At 29.9% G+C, this 14,448-nt stretch overlaps 5 protein-coding genes across 6 annotated transcripts; 4 read left to right on the top strand and 1 right to left on the bottom strand.

Moving 5' to 3' along the window:
* The first annotated feature begins 107 nt into the window (after positions 1-107).
* LOC124494276 (uncharacterized) lies at positions 108-2,189 on the top strand. The gene is made up of 5 exons (XM_047057448.2): positions 108-284; positions 379-960; positions 1,019-1,305; positions 1,635-1,718; positions 1,774-2,189. Exons 1-5 carry the CDS (start codon positions 275-277, stop codon positions 2,032-2,034), a joined length of 1,224 nt encoding a protein of 407 aa, XP_046913404.2. The 5' UTR covers positions 108-274; the 3' UTR covers positions 2,035-2,189.
* A 178-nt stretch (positions 2,190-2,367) lies between these two features.
* On the top strand, positions 2,368-3,503 carry LOC124493387 (lysM and putative peptidoglycan-binding domain-containing protein 3). 2 transcript variants are annotated; one of them, XM_047056465.2, is made up of 2 exons: positions 2,574-2,856; positions 2,926-3,503. In XM_047056465.2, exons 1-2 carry the CDS (start codon positions 2,637-2,639, stop codon positions 3,438-3,440), a joined length of 735 nt encoding a protein of 244 aa, XP_046912421.2. In that variant the 5' UTR covers positions 2,574-2,636; the 3' UTR covers positions 3,441-3,503. The 2 variants fall into 2 exon arrangements, with proteins under 2 accessions (XP_046912419.2, XP_046912421.2); XM_047056463.2 differs by having other exon boundaries at positions 2,368-3,503.
* Positions 3,504-5,194: 1,691 nt separating this feature from the next.
* pch2 (pachytene checkpoint 2 protein) lies at positions 5,195-6,591 on the top strand. Its single transcript, XM_047056701.2, has one exon. It carries the CDS (start codon positions 5,230-5,232, stop codon positions 6,589-6,591), a length of 1,362 nt encoding a protein of 453 aa, XP_046912657.2. The 5' UTR covers positions 5,195-5,229.
* Positions 6,582-9,630, bottom strand: LOC124493443 (myogenesis-regulating glycosidase). Its single transcript, XM_047056520.2, has 2 exons — positions 9,290-9,630; positions 6,582-9,220 (listed from the first exon to the last, which is right to left on the bottom strand). Exons 1-2 carry the CDS (start codon positions 9,290-9,292, stop codon positions 6,755-6,757), a joined length of 2,469 nt encoding a protein of 822 aa, XP_046912476.2. The 5' UTR covers positions 9,293-9,630; the 3' UTR covers positions 6,582-6,754.
* On the top strand, positions 9,473-11,955 carry LOC124493444 (vacuolar protein sorting-associated protein 33B). The gene is made up of 6 exons (XM_047056521.2): positions 9,473-9,696; positions 9,789-9,869; positions 9,970-10,028; positions 10,090-10,351; positions 10,429-10,972; positions 11,046-11,955. The coding sequence occupies exons 1-6, from the start codon at positions 9,613-9,615 to the stop codon at positions 11,867-11,869; spliced, it is 1,854 nt and encodes a 617-aa protein (XP_046912477.2). The 5' UTR covers positions 9,473-9,612; the 3' UTR covers positions 11,870-11,955.
* The last annotated feature ends 2,493 nt before the right edge of the window (positions 11,956-14,448 follow it).

The following is a 14,448-nucleotide window of genomic DNA, read 5'->3' as shown; positions in this document are numbered from 1 at the left end:
ATGTTCGAGAATCAGTCTTTTCCATGAGTATACTATATCGCTTGTAATGTAGCGCCGCCATTGCTCTGCAGCAGCTATAAAGTGCTCGAAACTCGACGCACGTTGTCATTTTAACTTGTCTCTTATATTACTGATCGGCATTGCTTCCATGCCTGTTTTTTTTGATCATAACCAATTTTCAATCTTAACGTTTTTCATTTCATCATATTCATCTTTTCTTTAATTCATCATCTTTCTTCTTTTGTTTTATTAATTTAAACATACGACATTAAAAATGTTTTGGGGTTAGTTATCCTGATGATGATAATCATGTTGATGATGAAAATTAATTTTAATAATGATAATGATTTTTTATTCATTTTTTTTCTACCATTAAAGGTGTAACAATTCTTCCTGGACGCCGTTATTCACAAACGGTTGAAATGAGTTATCATATCTCGAAAGCTTCATTAGAGATTGATTTGAAAAAACCAGAAACCGAACAACGTGTTCAAGTTATGATGGAACAGAATAAAACAAAATATTTGCTTTGTACTTTGGATTCCAAAATGACACTTCAAACTGAATTAGATTTGATTTTCACTGAAGGTGAAGAAGTGACATTCTTTTTAAATGGTGAAGGAACAGTCCATTTGACTGGTTATATCATGGATTTTGATGACGATGATGATGAATTCGATGATGAAGAAGAAGATGAAGAGGAAGATCTCAAGATCGACATGGGTAAACGAAAATTGCTTGATAGTGATGTAGCATTGAAAAAGATCAAGACCAATTCTAATGGTGTTGATCAAGCTGATGATGATGATGACGAAGAAGACGATGAAGAAGATGATGAATTTGGTGATGTTTTGAGTAAACTTGATGCAGATATGGATGAAGATGATGATGATGACGACGAAGAAGATGATGAAGAGGATGACGAAGAAGATGATGAAGAAATTGTTGCTAAATTACCAGGTTAGATCCATTCTTCATGTTTATAAATTTTTTTCTAATTCTAAATTTTTTTTTGTAGCAAAATCTATCGGAAATAAAGCTGAATCTGCCAAAGCTAATGGACAAATGAAAATGTCGCAAACAAATGCTAAAGGACCGAATCAACAGAAACAAAATCAACAGCAGCAACAAAAACCGAATCAACAACAACAACAACAGAAACCGAAATTTGGTGGTACACCTAACAATCAGAAACAAGGTGGACAACAACAAAAATTTTCCAATCAAAAACAAAGTGGTGGTGGTGGCAGTGGTAACAAATTCCAGAAACAACAGAAAGGACCATGGACACCGGGTAATCAAAAGGCAAGCAACAAATTCAACAACTTTAATCAGAAGAAAAAAGGCCGTGTCTCTATGAATTAGAACAAAAAAATTTTTTTTTTGTCTGACTACTTTTGTGTTTGATGCATTTCTTTTAAATTCGGATAGTATTCTGTTTTTTTTTATCCAAAATCAATCAACACATAATGATCTTTAACCATTAATTTTCATTTTTTTTCTTCAATGTTTACTGAACAACAAAAATTATCCAAAAACTTACAATAATAAATTATCCATTTCTTTGCCTTTGATTTAATTTTAATTTTTTTTTGTTCTCTCTTGTTACCTGATTAATTTTTCTATATATATAGACCGATTGGAAACAATTATCAGGAGGAGTGAAAATAACCGATATGCATGAAGGACATGGTCCTGTGGTCAAAAAAGGAAAATATGTATGTGATTTGTGTGTGTGTGGGCTAGGAATAATATTCTCTTTTTTCAATTTAGGTACATGTAAAATATGTTGGCAAATTACCCGATAATAATAATAAAGAATTTGATCGTTCTGGTGGTGGCAAACCATTTTCATTTCGTTTAGGTCATGGTGAAGTGGTCAAAGGTTTAGAGATTGGTGTTGAAGGTATGAAAGTGGGTGGAAAACGTTCAATAATGATACCATCAAATATGGGATATGGAAAACGACGAATGGGACCAATACCGGCCGATTCAACATTGAATTTTGAAGTAGAACTTGTTGCAGTCACATAGAGTTGGTTTTTTTTGTTGTCTTTGAAACTCAAAAAAAAATAACAAATTCCATAATTACCATTATTATTTTTAATCATTTGAAATTATCAATTATTTCACATTGGAAAAAAAAATTCCATTGCCATTCAATTCTATTCATTTTACTATATATTTTATTAAATTAAAAACTGGGAAAAAATGACGGAAAAATTTTTTTAATTTAAAGTTGGAAAAGTTTCTCGAAAAAAAAAAATTTTCTTTGCATGCATGAAACAAAACAAAAAACTTTGCCACATCGCAATTGAAATTCAATAACTTGTTGTGCACACGCATATGATAAGTAAACTTTTTTTGTTTGTTTTGGTTTTTTATTTTGCAAAAAAAAAATCAATTCATTTCTGGTTTTTTTTTTGATCCATGCACCATACGTGATTCAATGTATAATTTTGGATAATCAAATAATCATACAGTGGTGGTGCTGCTGCTGCTAATTTTACATATTTTTTTTTCATTGTTTCCACATAAGATGCAATATTATTTTCATTATTCACTGAATTTTTTTTTGTTTTTACTTAAAAAAAAAAAATTTAATTTAATGTCCATAACGACAACAATATCATCCAATGTATCATAAACTTATTAATGAAGATGATGATCATGATTCGACGACAAATACCACCACCACCACCACCAATTATGAATCATTTGAATTTAAAAATCGTTCGACTAAAGAATCACGATCACGACAATCATCGAGGAATGGTTCAAATTCACCATCATATGTGGATCCAAATCGTTATGATGTAATTGAACATAACATACAACCGAATGATACATTACAAGGTATTGCTTTACGTTTCAATTGTTCAATTTCACAATTACGTTTTTTGAATCATATGATGTCGGATCAAGATTTTTATGTATTAAAAGTGATACGAATACCTGTTATTAAACATGGTTTTCTAACCGATTCAACTAATGGTGATCAACAACAACAACAACAACAACAAGATGATCAACGAACATATTTTGTTGATGATTTAGTTGATGTTACACAGGAACCATCGAAAACATTGTCAACAAAAACAAAAGTGATCAATATTGGCATTTCGAAATATTTGACAAATGATGATGATAATAATGAAAATTATAAAAAATTTTTAAATAATCTATGTCAAGATCTTGAAGAAATAAGAAAATTTAATCAAAGTAAAAGTGAAGAAAATATTATGGCCACTGATGATAATAATAGTAATGATGATGATGATCATATAACCATCGTATCGGTTAAATCAACAAAAACATCTGCCCATTGTGATGGATCAGATTTGGGTATTCATTGGAAATATTTAATCATGATTATCATTTTTATTTGTCTACTAGTCCCATTGTATATTCTGTATAATCTGGAGAATCATCATCATTGATTGATTGATTTTATTTTAAAAAAAAACCTAGGATATTGATAAAAAAATGTGCAAATAATAATTCTAATGTCCATAACGACAACAATATCATCCAATGTATCATAAACTTATTAATGATCCAGATGATGATCGATGATTGATGAGTATCGATGAAGTTGATGAAACGACAAATACTACCACCACCAATTATGAATCATTTGAATTTAAAAATCGTTCGACTAAAGAATCACGATCACGACAATCATCGAGGAATGGTTCAAATTCACCATCATATGTGGATCCAAATCGTTATGATGTAATTGAACAAATGCAGAATTTGTGAGAACAAGGGTCACCGTACGTATCTATGTTCAAGATATTCGGCTAACAAAGAAGAAAGATTGTGGTTGATCGCAAGTTATGTTTACGCTTTACGTTTCAATTGTTCAATTTCACAATTACGTTTTTTGAATCATATGATGTCGGATCAAGATTTTTATGTAGCTAAAAGTGATACGAATACCTGTTATTAAACATGGTTTTCTAACCGATTCAACTAGCCAAAGCAGAAAATGGCAAAATACTGAAAATGGCTAAATACAAAATAGCAACAAAAAAATAGCAACAACAACAAAAATGAGCAAGATGATCAACGAACATATTTTGTTGATGATTTAGTTGATGTTACACAGGAACCTTAATCGAAAACATTGTCAACAAAAACAAAAGTGATCAATATTGGCATTTCGAAATAATTGATGAAATGATTCTTGGCGCTTCCATCGAATATAATGATGATGAAAATGATGGTGATGATGATGAAATGAATCTTGGCGCTTCCATCGAATATAATGAATGAAAATGATGGTGATGATGATAAATGATTCTTGGCGCTTCCATCGAATATAATGATAATGAAAATGATGGTGATAATGATAATGAAGATCATGATATTGAAGCGAATCTTTATCATGATCTTGAAGAAATAAGAAAATTTAATCAAAGTAAAAGTGAAGAAAATATTATGGCCACTGATGATAATAATAGTAATGATGATGATGATCAAAAGCGACAGAAGATAAATAACCTATATACTAATGAAAAAACTTGTAGTATCATTCAAGTGTATTAAAGGAATCGCCGAAACCTATCAAAAATATTATGCCAAATGGATGGATCAGATTTGGGTATTCATTGGAAATATTTAATCATGATTATCATTTTTTTATTTGTCTACTAGTCCCATTGTATATTCTGTATAATCTGGAGAATCATATTTGGCTATTTTCAGTCTTGGCTATTTTCATTTTGGCTATTTTAACCCACAATCATTTTTTGTTTTAAATATAGCAACGATCAATTTGACATTCAAGTGAAAAAATATCAGTATTTTTCTTCTTTTTGTTTCAAATAATAATTCTAATGGAATTGGATTGTAAATAATTTACCGATTTATCTTTTTTTTACAAAATGGTTGTTACAACAACAATTTGTATCTTTATTATAAATTTATAAATTAAGAATGAGAAATATTAACCTGAATTTATTTACATTCTGATTTTCATTTCAAATTTCAGTTCATCGAAAAAATTTTTTACTTTGAATATCGTTCATTATTCCTGGCCATATTAAATTTATGATTTTTTGTTCTTGACCATTATTCCTGATATTTTTGAACGACACGATAATAGAAACAAAAAAAAATGTGAACATGCGTGTTGATCACAGAAAAATTTTTCCATCTGCACATGCTTCGAACACATGCAAACGCGTTTGATAAAAACCGTTGAATGTAAAAATTTAAAAAAAAATGACTTCAACCAAACCGTTCCATTTGGAAATTTTACTCGATTCCACTTGTTCCGAAAATCCGAAATGTAAGAATTTAAGAAAAAAAATTGAAAAATATTTAAATGAAAATAATTCGAACGTAATTGAATGGTTGAAAAAAACCATTGAAAATGGCCATTATAAATTATCATGTGCATTGGATGATTCAATACAAATGAATATAACCGTCGATTTTATTGCCAATATCAATAATGATGATGATGATGATGGTGGTGGTGGTAAATGCATTGAAGATATGATTAAAAACCATGATAAAGATCTCATAAATTATATCGGCTTCTATTTAAATAAACTTCATGATGATACTATGCAAAATTGTTTGGAAGAGAATCTACCATGTACATTTCATACATTTTTACCTTCAAAAAATTTTGTCGATCTTTGGGATAGTTTGATGTTCGAATCGAATTTAAAAATCAAATTACTAAATTATATTCATGCTGCAATACGATTATCACGTAAATCACGAATCAATCAATCGTTTATCAATATAAACAAAGTATTACTGTTACATGGACCACCTGGAACAGGTAAAACAACATTATGTAAAGCATTGTGTCAGAAAGTATCGATTATGATGGCCGAACGTTATGATAATTTTCAATTGATTGAAATCAATTCTCATTCATTGTTTTCTAAATGGTTTTCTGAGAGTGGAAAATTAGTTTTAAAATTATTCGATAGTATTCGTGAATTTGCCGAAGATCCAGCCAATATGATTTTCGTTCTTATTGATGAAGTTGAAAGTTTGGCATATGATCGTCAACGAATCAATAGTGCCGATCCAACCGATGCTATTCGTGTTGTAAACGCTATACTTACACAATTAGATACAATCAAACAATATCCAAATATAATCATTTTGGCCACATCGAATGTTTCAAAATCAATGGATAATGCTTTCGTCGATAGAGCTGATATTATACAATATATTGATCTACCATCATCAAAAATGGTATATGAAATATTACGTTCCAGTATACATGAATTGATTGTCACACAAGTAATACGATTTAATCCACATACAGAATTTCTACCATGGCATCGTATGAACGTTGTACAAAATTCTACTTTAAATTTTGATCATAATAATAAATTGAAAGAAATTTCTTTGATTTGTTCATCAAATTTATCTGGACGTTCATTACGAAAATTACCATTCTTAACATTCGCTATGAATTATGATTATTATATGCAAGCAAAATTCATTGATGATGATCACGATGATGGCAAACAACGATATGTATCGATGGAAAAATTTCTTGCCGATTTATCCGATATGATTTCGAAACAAATTTTGAATCAAAAACATTTTGAATGAAAAAATTTTCAATGATTTTTTTTTTAATGATTCTGTTTGTCAATGTATTAGATAGAAAACTAAATAAAAGCTCTAAATAATAATAATAATAAAATAAAAAAAAAATAAAATAAAATAAAAAATTTGTGGAGATAATTTGGTCTTTTGAATGATTTTGGTCTATTTATATTTTGGTTTTTGTTTTGGTTATTTCATTTTTCTGTATCGGTAATGTTAAACTTGGTTCAGTACGAATAAAAAATGCCACCTTATCCAATGGTACCTGATATTTACGCATCCATTTTCCACCGCGTATCACTTGTGCAAGTATTTCATCTTTCCACCAACCACGTGGTAGATAAATGTCACGTTCAGTTTTACCTTCTTCAATGATAGGTGCAACAACAATATCATTGCCGACCATAAATTGATCATTAATCATTAATGATTCATTATCACTTTTTTCATTCCACCACATTGGTCTTACGATCGGTGAACCTTTATGTTGATGTTCGATCAATGCAGATTTCATTTTTGGCATAAAATGTTCACTTCGTAATTTATGCAAACGTTTTGCTATTTTAATCACATCTAAATCATTTCCACCAGGTGGTTCCGCAAATTCTACTACCGGTGTGAATATGACCAATTGTAACCAACGAAGATATAGTTCTTTGTTTATATAGCCAGTATCATTTTTAATCTTGGTAAAAAGATCTTTCCCACCAACAACACCGGTATTGACCAATGGATAACCAATCAATCCTAATGATAACACTGATGGAATAATGCTTTGTAAACCTTTCCATGATGAATCACGTGGATAAAGTTGAGCATAACCAGTGAAATTTTTCGAAACTACAGATGTCGAAATTCCTACCGATGTATGTAATGATTTAATCACTCGGTTCAAATATTCAACAAATTGATCTGGATTAATATTGTGATCATAATTAATATAACGTGGCAATAATGATGATCGAATGCTTTGAAAATAAAGGCCATCAACCGATAGACCAGTTGAATGATTAAGCAATTGTTGATTCAATTTGTTACGAAATAATTCACGATTATCGACATCGGTAAAATTGACCAAAGCACATAATTTCTTTAGATTATTTGTACATCTTGTCATCAATGGTGTCTGAAGATATTGATCCAACATTATATATTTGTTAGCATTTTCCACCAATTCTGATTGCAGATCAACATTTGGTGATATAGTCAACATGATTTTGAATCCTTTGTTATGCAGAATATTGATCAATGCTTTTGGTGTGTTAAAAACATTTTCATTCATCCGTAATTCACCAATGGAATTTTCCCATCGTGAATCCAACAGAATGATACCGCCAAAACCATAATTGGTAATCTGATCAACATATGATTGTACATTTTGTTGTGTAAAATTAGGCAATACATTGTCATTTGTTGACCAAATTATATGATCGATAAAAAAATTTTCTACATCTTGTTCTTGGTTGATTTTAATGAGCGGCTGTTGTTTAAATTTTTCGTTTACTGTCACTGTTTGCTGTTGATGAGCATTACGTTCGAATAAATAATTCTGCAATGTTGTTATACTTTGTGCCAAACAAATTGAATAATGAAGATGAGCAAAATAGCTATTTTGATTGTTCATGTAATATGGAAAATTTTTTTTCGATATCAAACATAAACGATTTGGATCTTCAGATGAATTGATCGAAACAAATAATGGTACATCTAATGGTACGTTAATCATTACACCATGGCTTGAATACCATGTTCGATCTATGATTGAACCGGATAATATTGCCGAATGATTATGACTAGTTATAAATGGTTGTTCTTCTACCGACATTTTATTCAATGGAATTTGAATATTATAAATATCACCCATACCAAACCAATATCCATTATTCATATCAAAACAATCTTTGAGTGCAGAATATTTTTGATATGTACGCCAATAATGATTATAACAGGTAATAGTTTCATTATGTCCAAAACTATTGGTAAATTTTTTTCTTGAAACTTTCACCGATAAATGTGCTCGATATTTCCAATCAAAACATATTTTATCATCTTCACTAATCGAACGACAATTAAATGGATTAATATCGTTTGGTATATGAAGACCGAAATGAAGATCAACAAGGTTATCACCACGATCATTTAAAAATGTTATCTTTTTCTGTGATTTAAACATCAATATTTGATCATGTAATGCTTGACTAATCTGAAGATTATAATGAAAATATCTTGTCATCATTACAATACAACAGATTAACAAGAACAAAAATGCCACAATAATTTTGAAACGAAATTCGAATGCATTTTCAGTTTTTAGATATGATTGCAATTTTCCAAAACAAAATTGTAGACTCTTATTACTTTTCTGTATGTTTTGTTGTTGTTTTGTTGCTTTTATTTTCCATGTATGTGAATCTTCATTCAGTTGTAATATTTCAGGCTGATGATAACTTGGATTAGGTTTAGGACTTTGCGGTGGACTAATTGCTGTCGGGGATCTCGGGGATCTTGGTGATTTCGGTGATTTTGGTGATTTTGGTGATCTCGGTAGCTGTAGATAATCCGAAGAAGGAGGAAATTGAAAAGTATTAGACGATTGACTAAATGTCAATTCTTCTTGGCTTCGAGATTTTTGCTATTCATTCAAATCAAAACAATCATTATATCGGATCTAAAAATGAAATTTAATAAAAAAAAAACTCACCATTTTTGATTAATTATTGCTGTCAATCCACTTCTTTTGATGACGACTTGTGAAATATTTTCAATCCTCACTGCAATAACAAGTGACATTTGATGGTAATTAAAAAAAAACTTCTAAATTCGATGAATTCAACAAGTTGTTGTCTAAAAAAACTCAACAAAGCCTATTTTAACCCGGACGATCAGTTTTTCGTTTACGTTCTCACAAAAACTTTCGGCTAAATTGATCTCAAATTTGTGACAATCGAATTCATTTTTCTTCATTTTATCAACGAAAAATAAAATTGTCAACACTTCAATCATCGTTGCACTTGTCATTTGAACATGGATCGTGATAGCAATAGTCATTCCATTTCTAGTACAATCAAAAATTTTTCATTAAACATGTTGTTATCGTTGCTCAAAAAGGTGCCGACCAAATGTCAACATCATTTCATGTATCAATAATCATAAATCATAATTATTATATTCATTTTTTTTAAATTTTTATTTCGATTTAGATTGATGGCTCCAAAGACATTGTATTGGGCGGTCTCATTGTATCCATCATTGATCTGATTTGTAGCTATACATCGATGAAGGTCAGTTTTAGTCATAGAACTTTGATCTTTGATCATTGGACACTGTGAATTCGACAAACAATTAATCTGATTGTTTTTTTTTTCATCATCATTGATTTAGGAAGTTGGTGTTGAAAAAATATACAAAATTAATAATATACCAACGGCAACAAATAAAAAGTATTTAGGCAACCAAATTTTTTCAATTCATTAATTGATGATTTATTGATTTCTGTTTCAGATTATGTTTCATCATACAATCGAATATTAATGATGTAAAACAAGTTTGTAATTGGCTCAACGTTTTCCATAGTAAAGATATTCAAGATATACAATATTGGATAATTTTTGTACCGAAAAAAACTTTTGATTGTGAAAAATATCTGGAAAAAGAAGGTCTTTATAGTTGTTTCAATATTTGGGAATATCCACTTGGATTCATACCATTCGATAATGATTTATTTTCATTGGAACAAAAAGATCTTTATCATGATTATCTTTTGGTATTTATTAATTTTTTTTGGCCATAAATTTTTTTTAATCTTATTCTGTATAACATTTTGTTTTTTTTTTTTTTTAGTTGGGTGATCATCAATTTTTGAACAACGTTGTTCAAGCTATGCATCATTTTCAAAGATTATTTGGCCATATGAATTTGGTCATAACTAAAGGTCGTGCTTCTGAATTCATTTGTAATAATCTACAAAAATTGAATGCTTTTTCCGGCGTAATTGATGATTCATCTAGAGATTGTCTTATAGATTTATTTGTTTTTGATCGTGAAGAAGATTATGTCGCATTACTATTATCACAATTAAATTATTCCGGAATCATTGATGAAACATTTTCGATTAATTGTGGGAAAATTCCATTCAATCCTGATGATTGTTGTAATCAAAAACAGGATGTTAATTCAATCAAACATAATCTATTGAAAAATGATCAAATATTTGCCGATGTACAGGATAAATTTTTTTCATCTGTTTGTTCTACATTGAAAGAAAAAGGACAAAAATTACGACAAAAATCCTATGAACGACAGACAATGAATTTAAGTGAAATGAAAAATTTTCTTACTAAAGAAATTAGTAATCTACAATCCGAACATAAACTACTATTTTCTCGTAAGTTTCCTGAAAGATTCTGAGTCCATGTTGATAATGATTTTTTATTTTTTTTTTTTTGTTTTGCAAATAGATTTAACAATTTGTGAATCCATTATGGAGAAAAAGAAATTGACAAAATTTTCGGATCAATTACGTATCGAACAGAACATGATTGAAGGAATTGAATCAAGAACGGCAATGAATTTTATTGAAGATGGTATTATTAAACTATTGCCGGAAACACAAATGCTTCGGCTAATATGTTTGTATTCGATTTGTTATTCCGGTATTTCGAATAAAGAATTGAATAATCTAATTCGATTATACACACAAAGTTATGGCCATCATCATATAACTACATTTTATTATTTGAAAAAGATTGGAATCCTTTATGAAAGTACGAATCAATTCAATCTGATTGCATCCAGTACGGCACAAAAATTGGCTGCCACAACATTACCATTGGTCAGTTCATCAACATCGGAAACGATTAAAAAATTTCGTCATATTGTAAAAAAATCCAATCTAATACCATTACTTGAAACTGAACATTATAATCCACGTGTTCCAACCGATTGTGGCTATGTATATGGTGGTTCATATTGTCCATATATTTGTAAATTGATGCAAAATTTTTTCGATACAAAAAATCTTTCACAAATAGAAGAATGGTGTAAACAAAATCATTGTAAATTGCAACCAAATTTATTACCAAATCAACATGTTGGTCGTGATTGGCAATCGAAAGCGAAACGAATACAAATGATATTATTTGCCGGCGGTATAACGTATGCTGAAATATCGGCATTACGTTTTTTATCAAAACAAATATCAATACCGATTATTATTATGGCTAGTTCAATAATCAATGGCAATACATTTTTACGATTATTTTCTGATAAATTGTTTTACTGATTGATTGATTGATTGATATTTTGTTGCAATTTTTTTTTCACTTTTTTTTCTAATATTGATAATAAATATTTTGACTTGTGCAAATGGAATTTTTTTTTTTTGCATAAAGAAATGAAAAATGAATGATAACACGCACAATTACACAAGCACACGCGTTCGATTCTTGGTTGAATATCCTTGTTCATAAATCGCATTGCGTGTTTCTAAGCAATTTATTTTTTTTGTTTTGTTTTGTTTTGTTTACAACCAGAAAAAAACGTCATAATCACTTTGAGATTCAATCCATATCTTTCTACGTTATTCTTTCGCTCATTACCATTCTCCATATTTCCATAAGGGAAAAATCATAACAAAAATAAAAATTGTCTAGATCCAAGACAATGAATGATCGTCATCAACAATCGATAACAGCAATATTCACCCAACTCTTGTCAATGGCAACCTTTACTAACGCAACGATCGATTTATTTGTCAATTGTTTCAATCAACAAGAATTGATTGTCAACATAGAGTCTAGAATGCTCCAAAACAAAACAAAAAATCAAAGAATCAATCTCTAAAATAGAATATTATTATTATTATTAAACTACGTATACGAAAATTTTGTTCGAAACATTATCATTATCATCATTCTTTGATAGTATTGATCATACATAGACAGATACATAATGATGATGAAATTCTATTTCAATGTGTAGGCGGTTTTTAATCGTTTGACGGTTGGCTGATATCTAACCGTTTTTTTCTTTCGTTCAATCAATCAATTGGCACATACACATGTACACATACATGCCATTTCTGGATCATTTTCAATAATAATAATAATAATAAAGCGGTACGATCCAAAAATGAAATGAAAAAAAAATTATTAATTGCCCAGAAAAAAAATTGAAAGAAAAATAATGGCATTTAAGTGTGTATATACCAGAGGTGGCCAATCTGCGGCTCGCGAGCCACATTTCCCACAGAGCTCTATTGAACAGGGGGCGCACTTTGGCCACCCCTGGTATATACTCTCTCTCTCTCTCTCTCTCTCTCTCTCTCTCTCTCTCTCTCTCTCTCTCTCTCTCTCTCTCTCTCTCTCTCTCTCTCTCTCTCTCTCTCTCTCTCTCTCTCTCTCTCTCTCTCTCTCTCTCTCTCTCTCTCTCTCTCTCTCTCTCTCTCTCTCTCTCTCTCTCTCTCTCTCTCTCTCTCTCTCTCTCTCTCTCTCTCTCTCTCTCTCTCTCTCTCTCTCTCTCTCTCTCTCTCTCTCTCTCTCTCTCTCTCTCTCTCTCTCTCTCTCTCTCTCTCTCTCTCTCTCTCTCTCTCTCTCTCTCTCTCTCTGTCAACAACTTTGATTTTTTTTCTATATGTTGAAAACTAGCTCTAAAGATGTGGAATAAAAAAATGAAAAATGTCAATGTAGATTCAATGTCGAGAAATAAAACGACTTGCAGTTGGATATAGATAGATGGAAAAGAGTATCAAACCAAATCAGAATTGTACCAAGGGAGGAAAAAAAGTCAAAATTAATGGATTTTTTTCTTCTTCTTCTGGTTTTAACAACAACAACAACAACAACGACGACGACGACGACGAGTACGTTAAACTTTTTATTCGTCTATCATTCATTTCGATTTATATAAATCATATAATTCATATATTTATAAATCATAATTCCATAGATTTTCTTATTTCATTTTTTTTGCAAGAATCAAAAAAAAAAAAAATTCGAATGCAATTTAAACAAACTTTGAAATAATCTATATCTAGATGGATTTTTTTTCTTTGCTCGAAAAAAATTTTTGCCATTTTTAAGTTTTTTTATTATTATTATTCCGGACAAAAATGAAATTCTATTTTGGATTCTATTATATGTGTACACGATGGACAGAATCGAGTGTGTGTACATGAATCGAATTCGAATCAATCCATAATGATTCAATTATTTCGTGTTGATTGAATAGTTTTTGTTTCTTTTTCATTATTGATTGATTGTAAATTACATTATCATCATCATCATCATCATCATCGATTGAATTCTTGATTTGATGATGATGATGATCACCATTCATGTATGTTTTTTTTTCTATCATCCAATCTCCATGTATATCTCTCTAATGCTATCATTTTTGTTTACAATATTCAGATGGACCACATGTGTGTGTGTGTGTGTGTGTTTGTTTATCATCAGTACATATATGTCATTTATTATTGACAACTATCAAACCAAACCAAAAAAAACATCTTTTCCATTTGACGGAGAAAAAAAAAAAACAAGCAAGCAAGCAAGTAGCAGATGATTTTTCTTTTCCATTTAATTTGGTCAGCTAATATTCTGTTTTCTATGATACAAAAAAATACATTTCTAGCATAAATGGCAAGTGTGTTGCACACATATAACCAAATATAAACCGAAATTGAAAACTTGGAAATGGACAAAAAAAAATAGCAACCTCAAAATTTAATATTGAAATTGATGACATTTTGGATTCAATTCACTTCGTATAACCTAATTACATGATGGCCAGATGTGAACCAAGAAAAAAAAAGAAGATGTTGTTGATTGTAAATTATATCCACCACAGTGGATAATAATA

This window comes from Dermatophagoides farinae, chromosome 6 (genome assembly GCF_024713945.1).
Source record: "Dermatophagoides farinae isolate YC_2012a chromosome 6, ASM2471394v1, whole genome shotgun sequence".
NCBI lineage: Eukaryota > Metazoa > Arthropoda > Arachnida > Sarcoptiformes > Pyroglyphidae > Dermatophagoides > Dermatophagoides farinae.
Note: the sequence above shows the minus strand (reverse complement) of the source record. Positions and strands in the feature narration are given on the sequence as shown.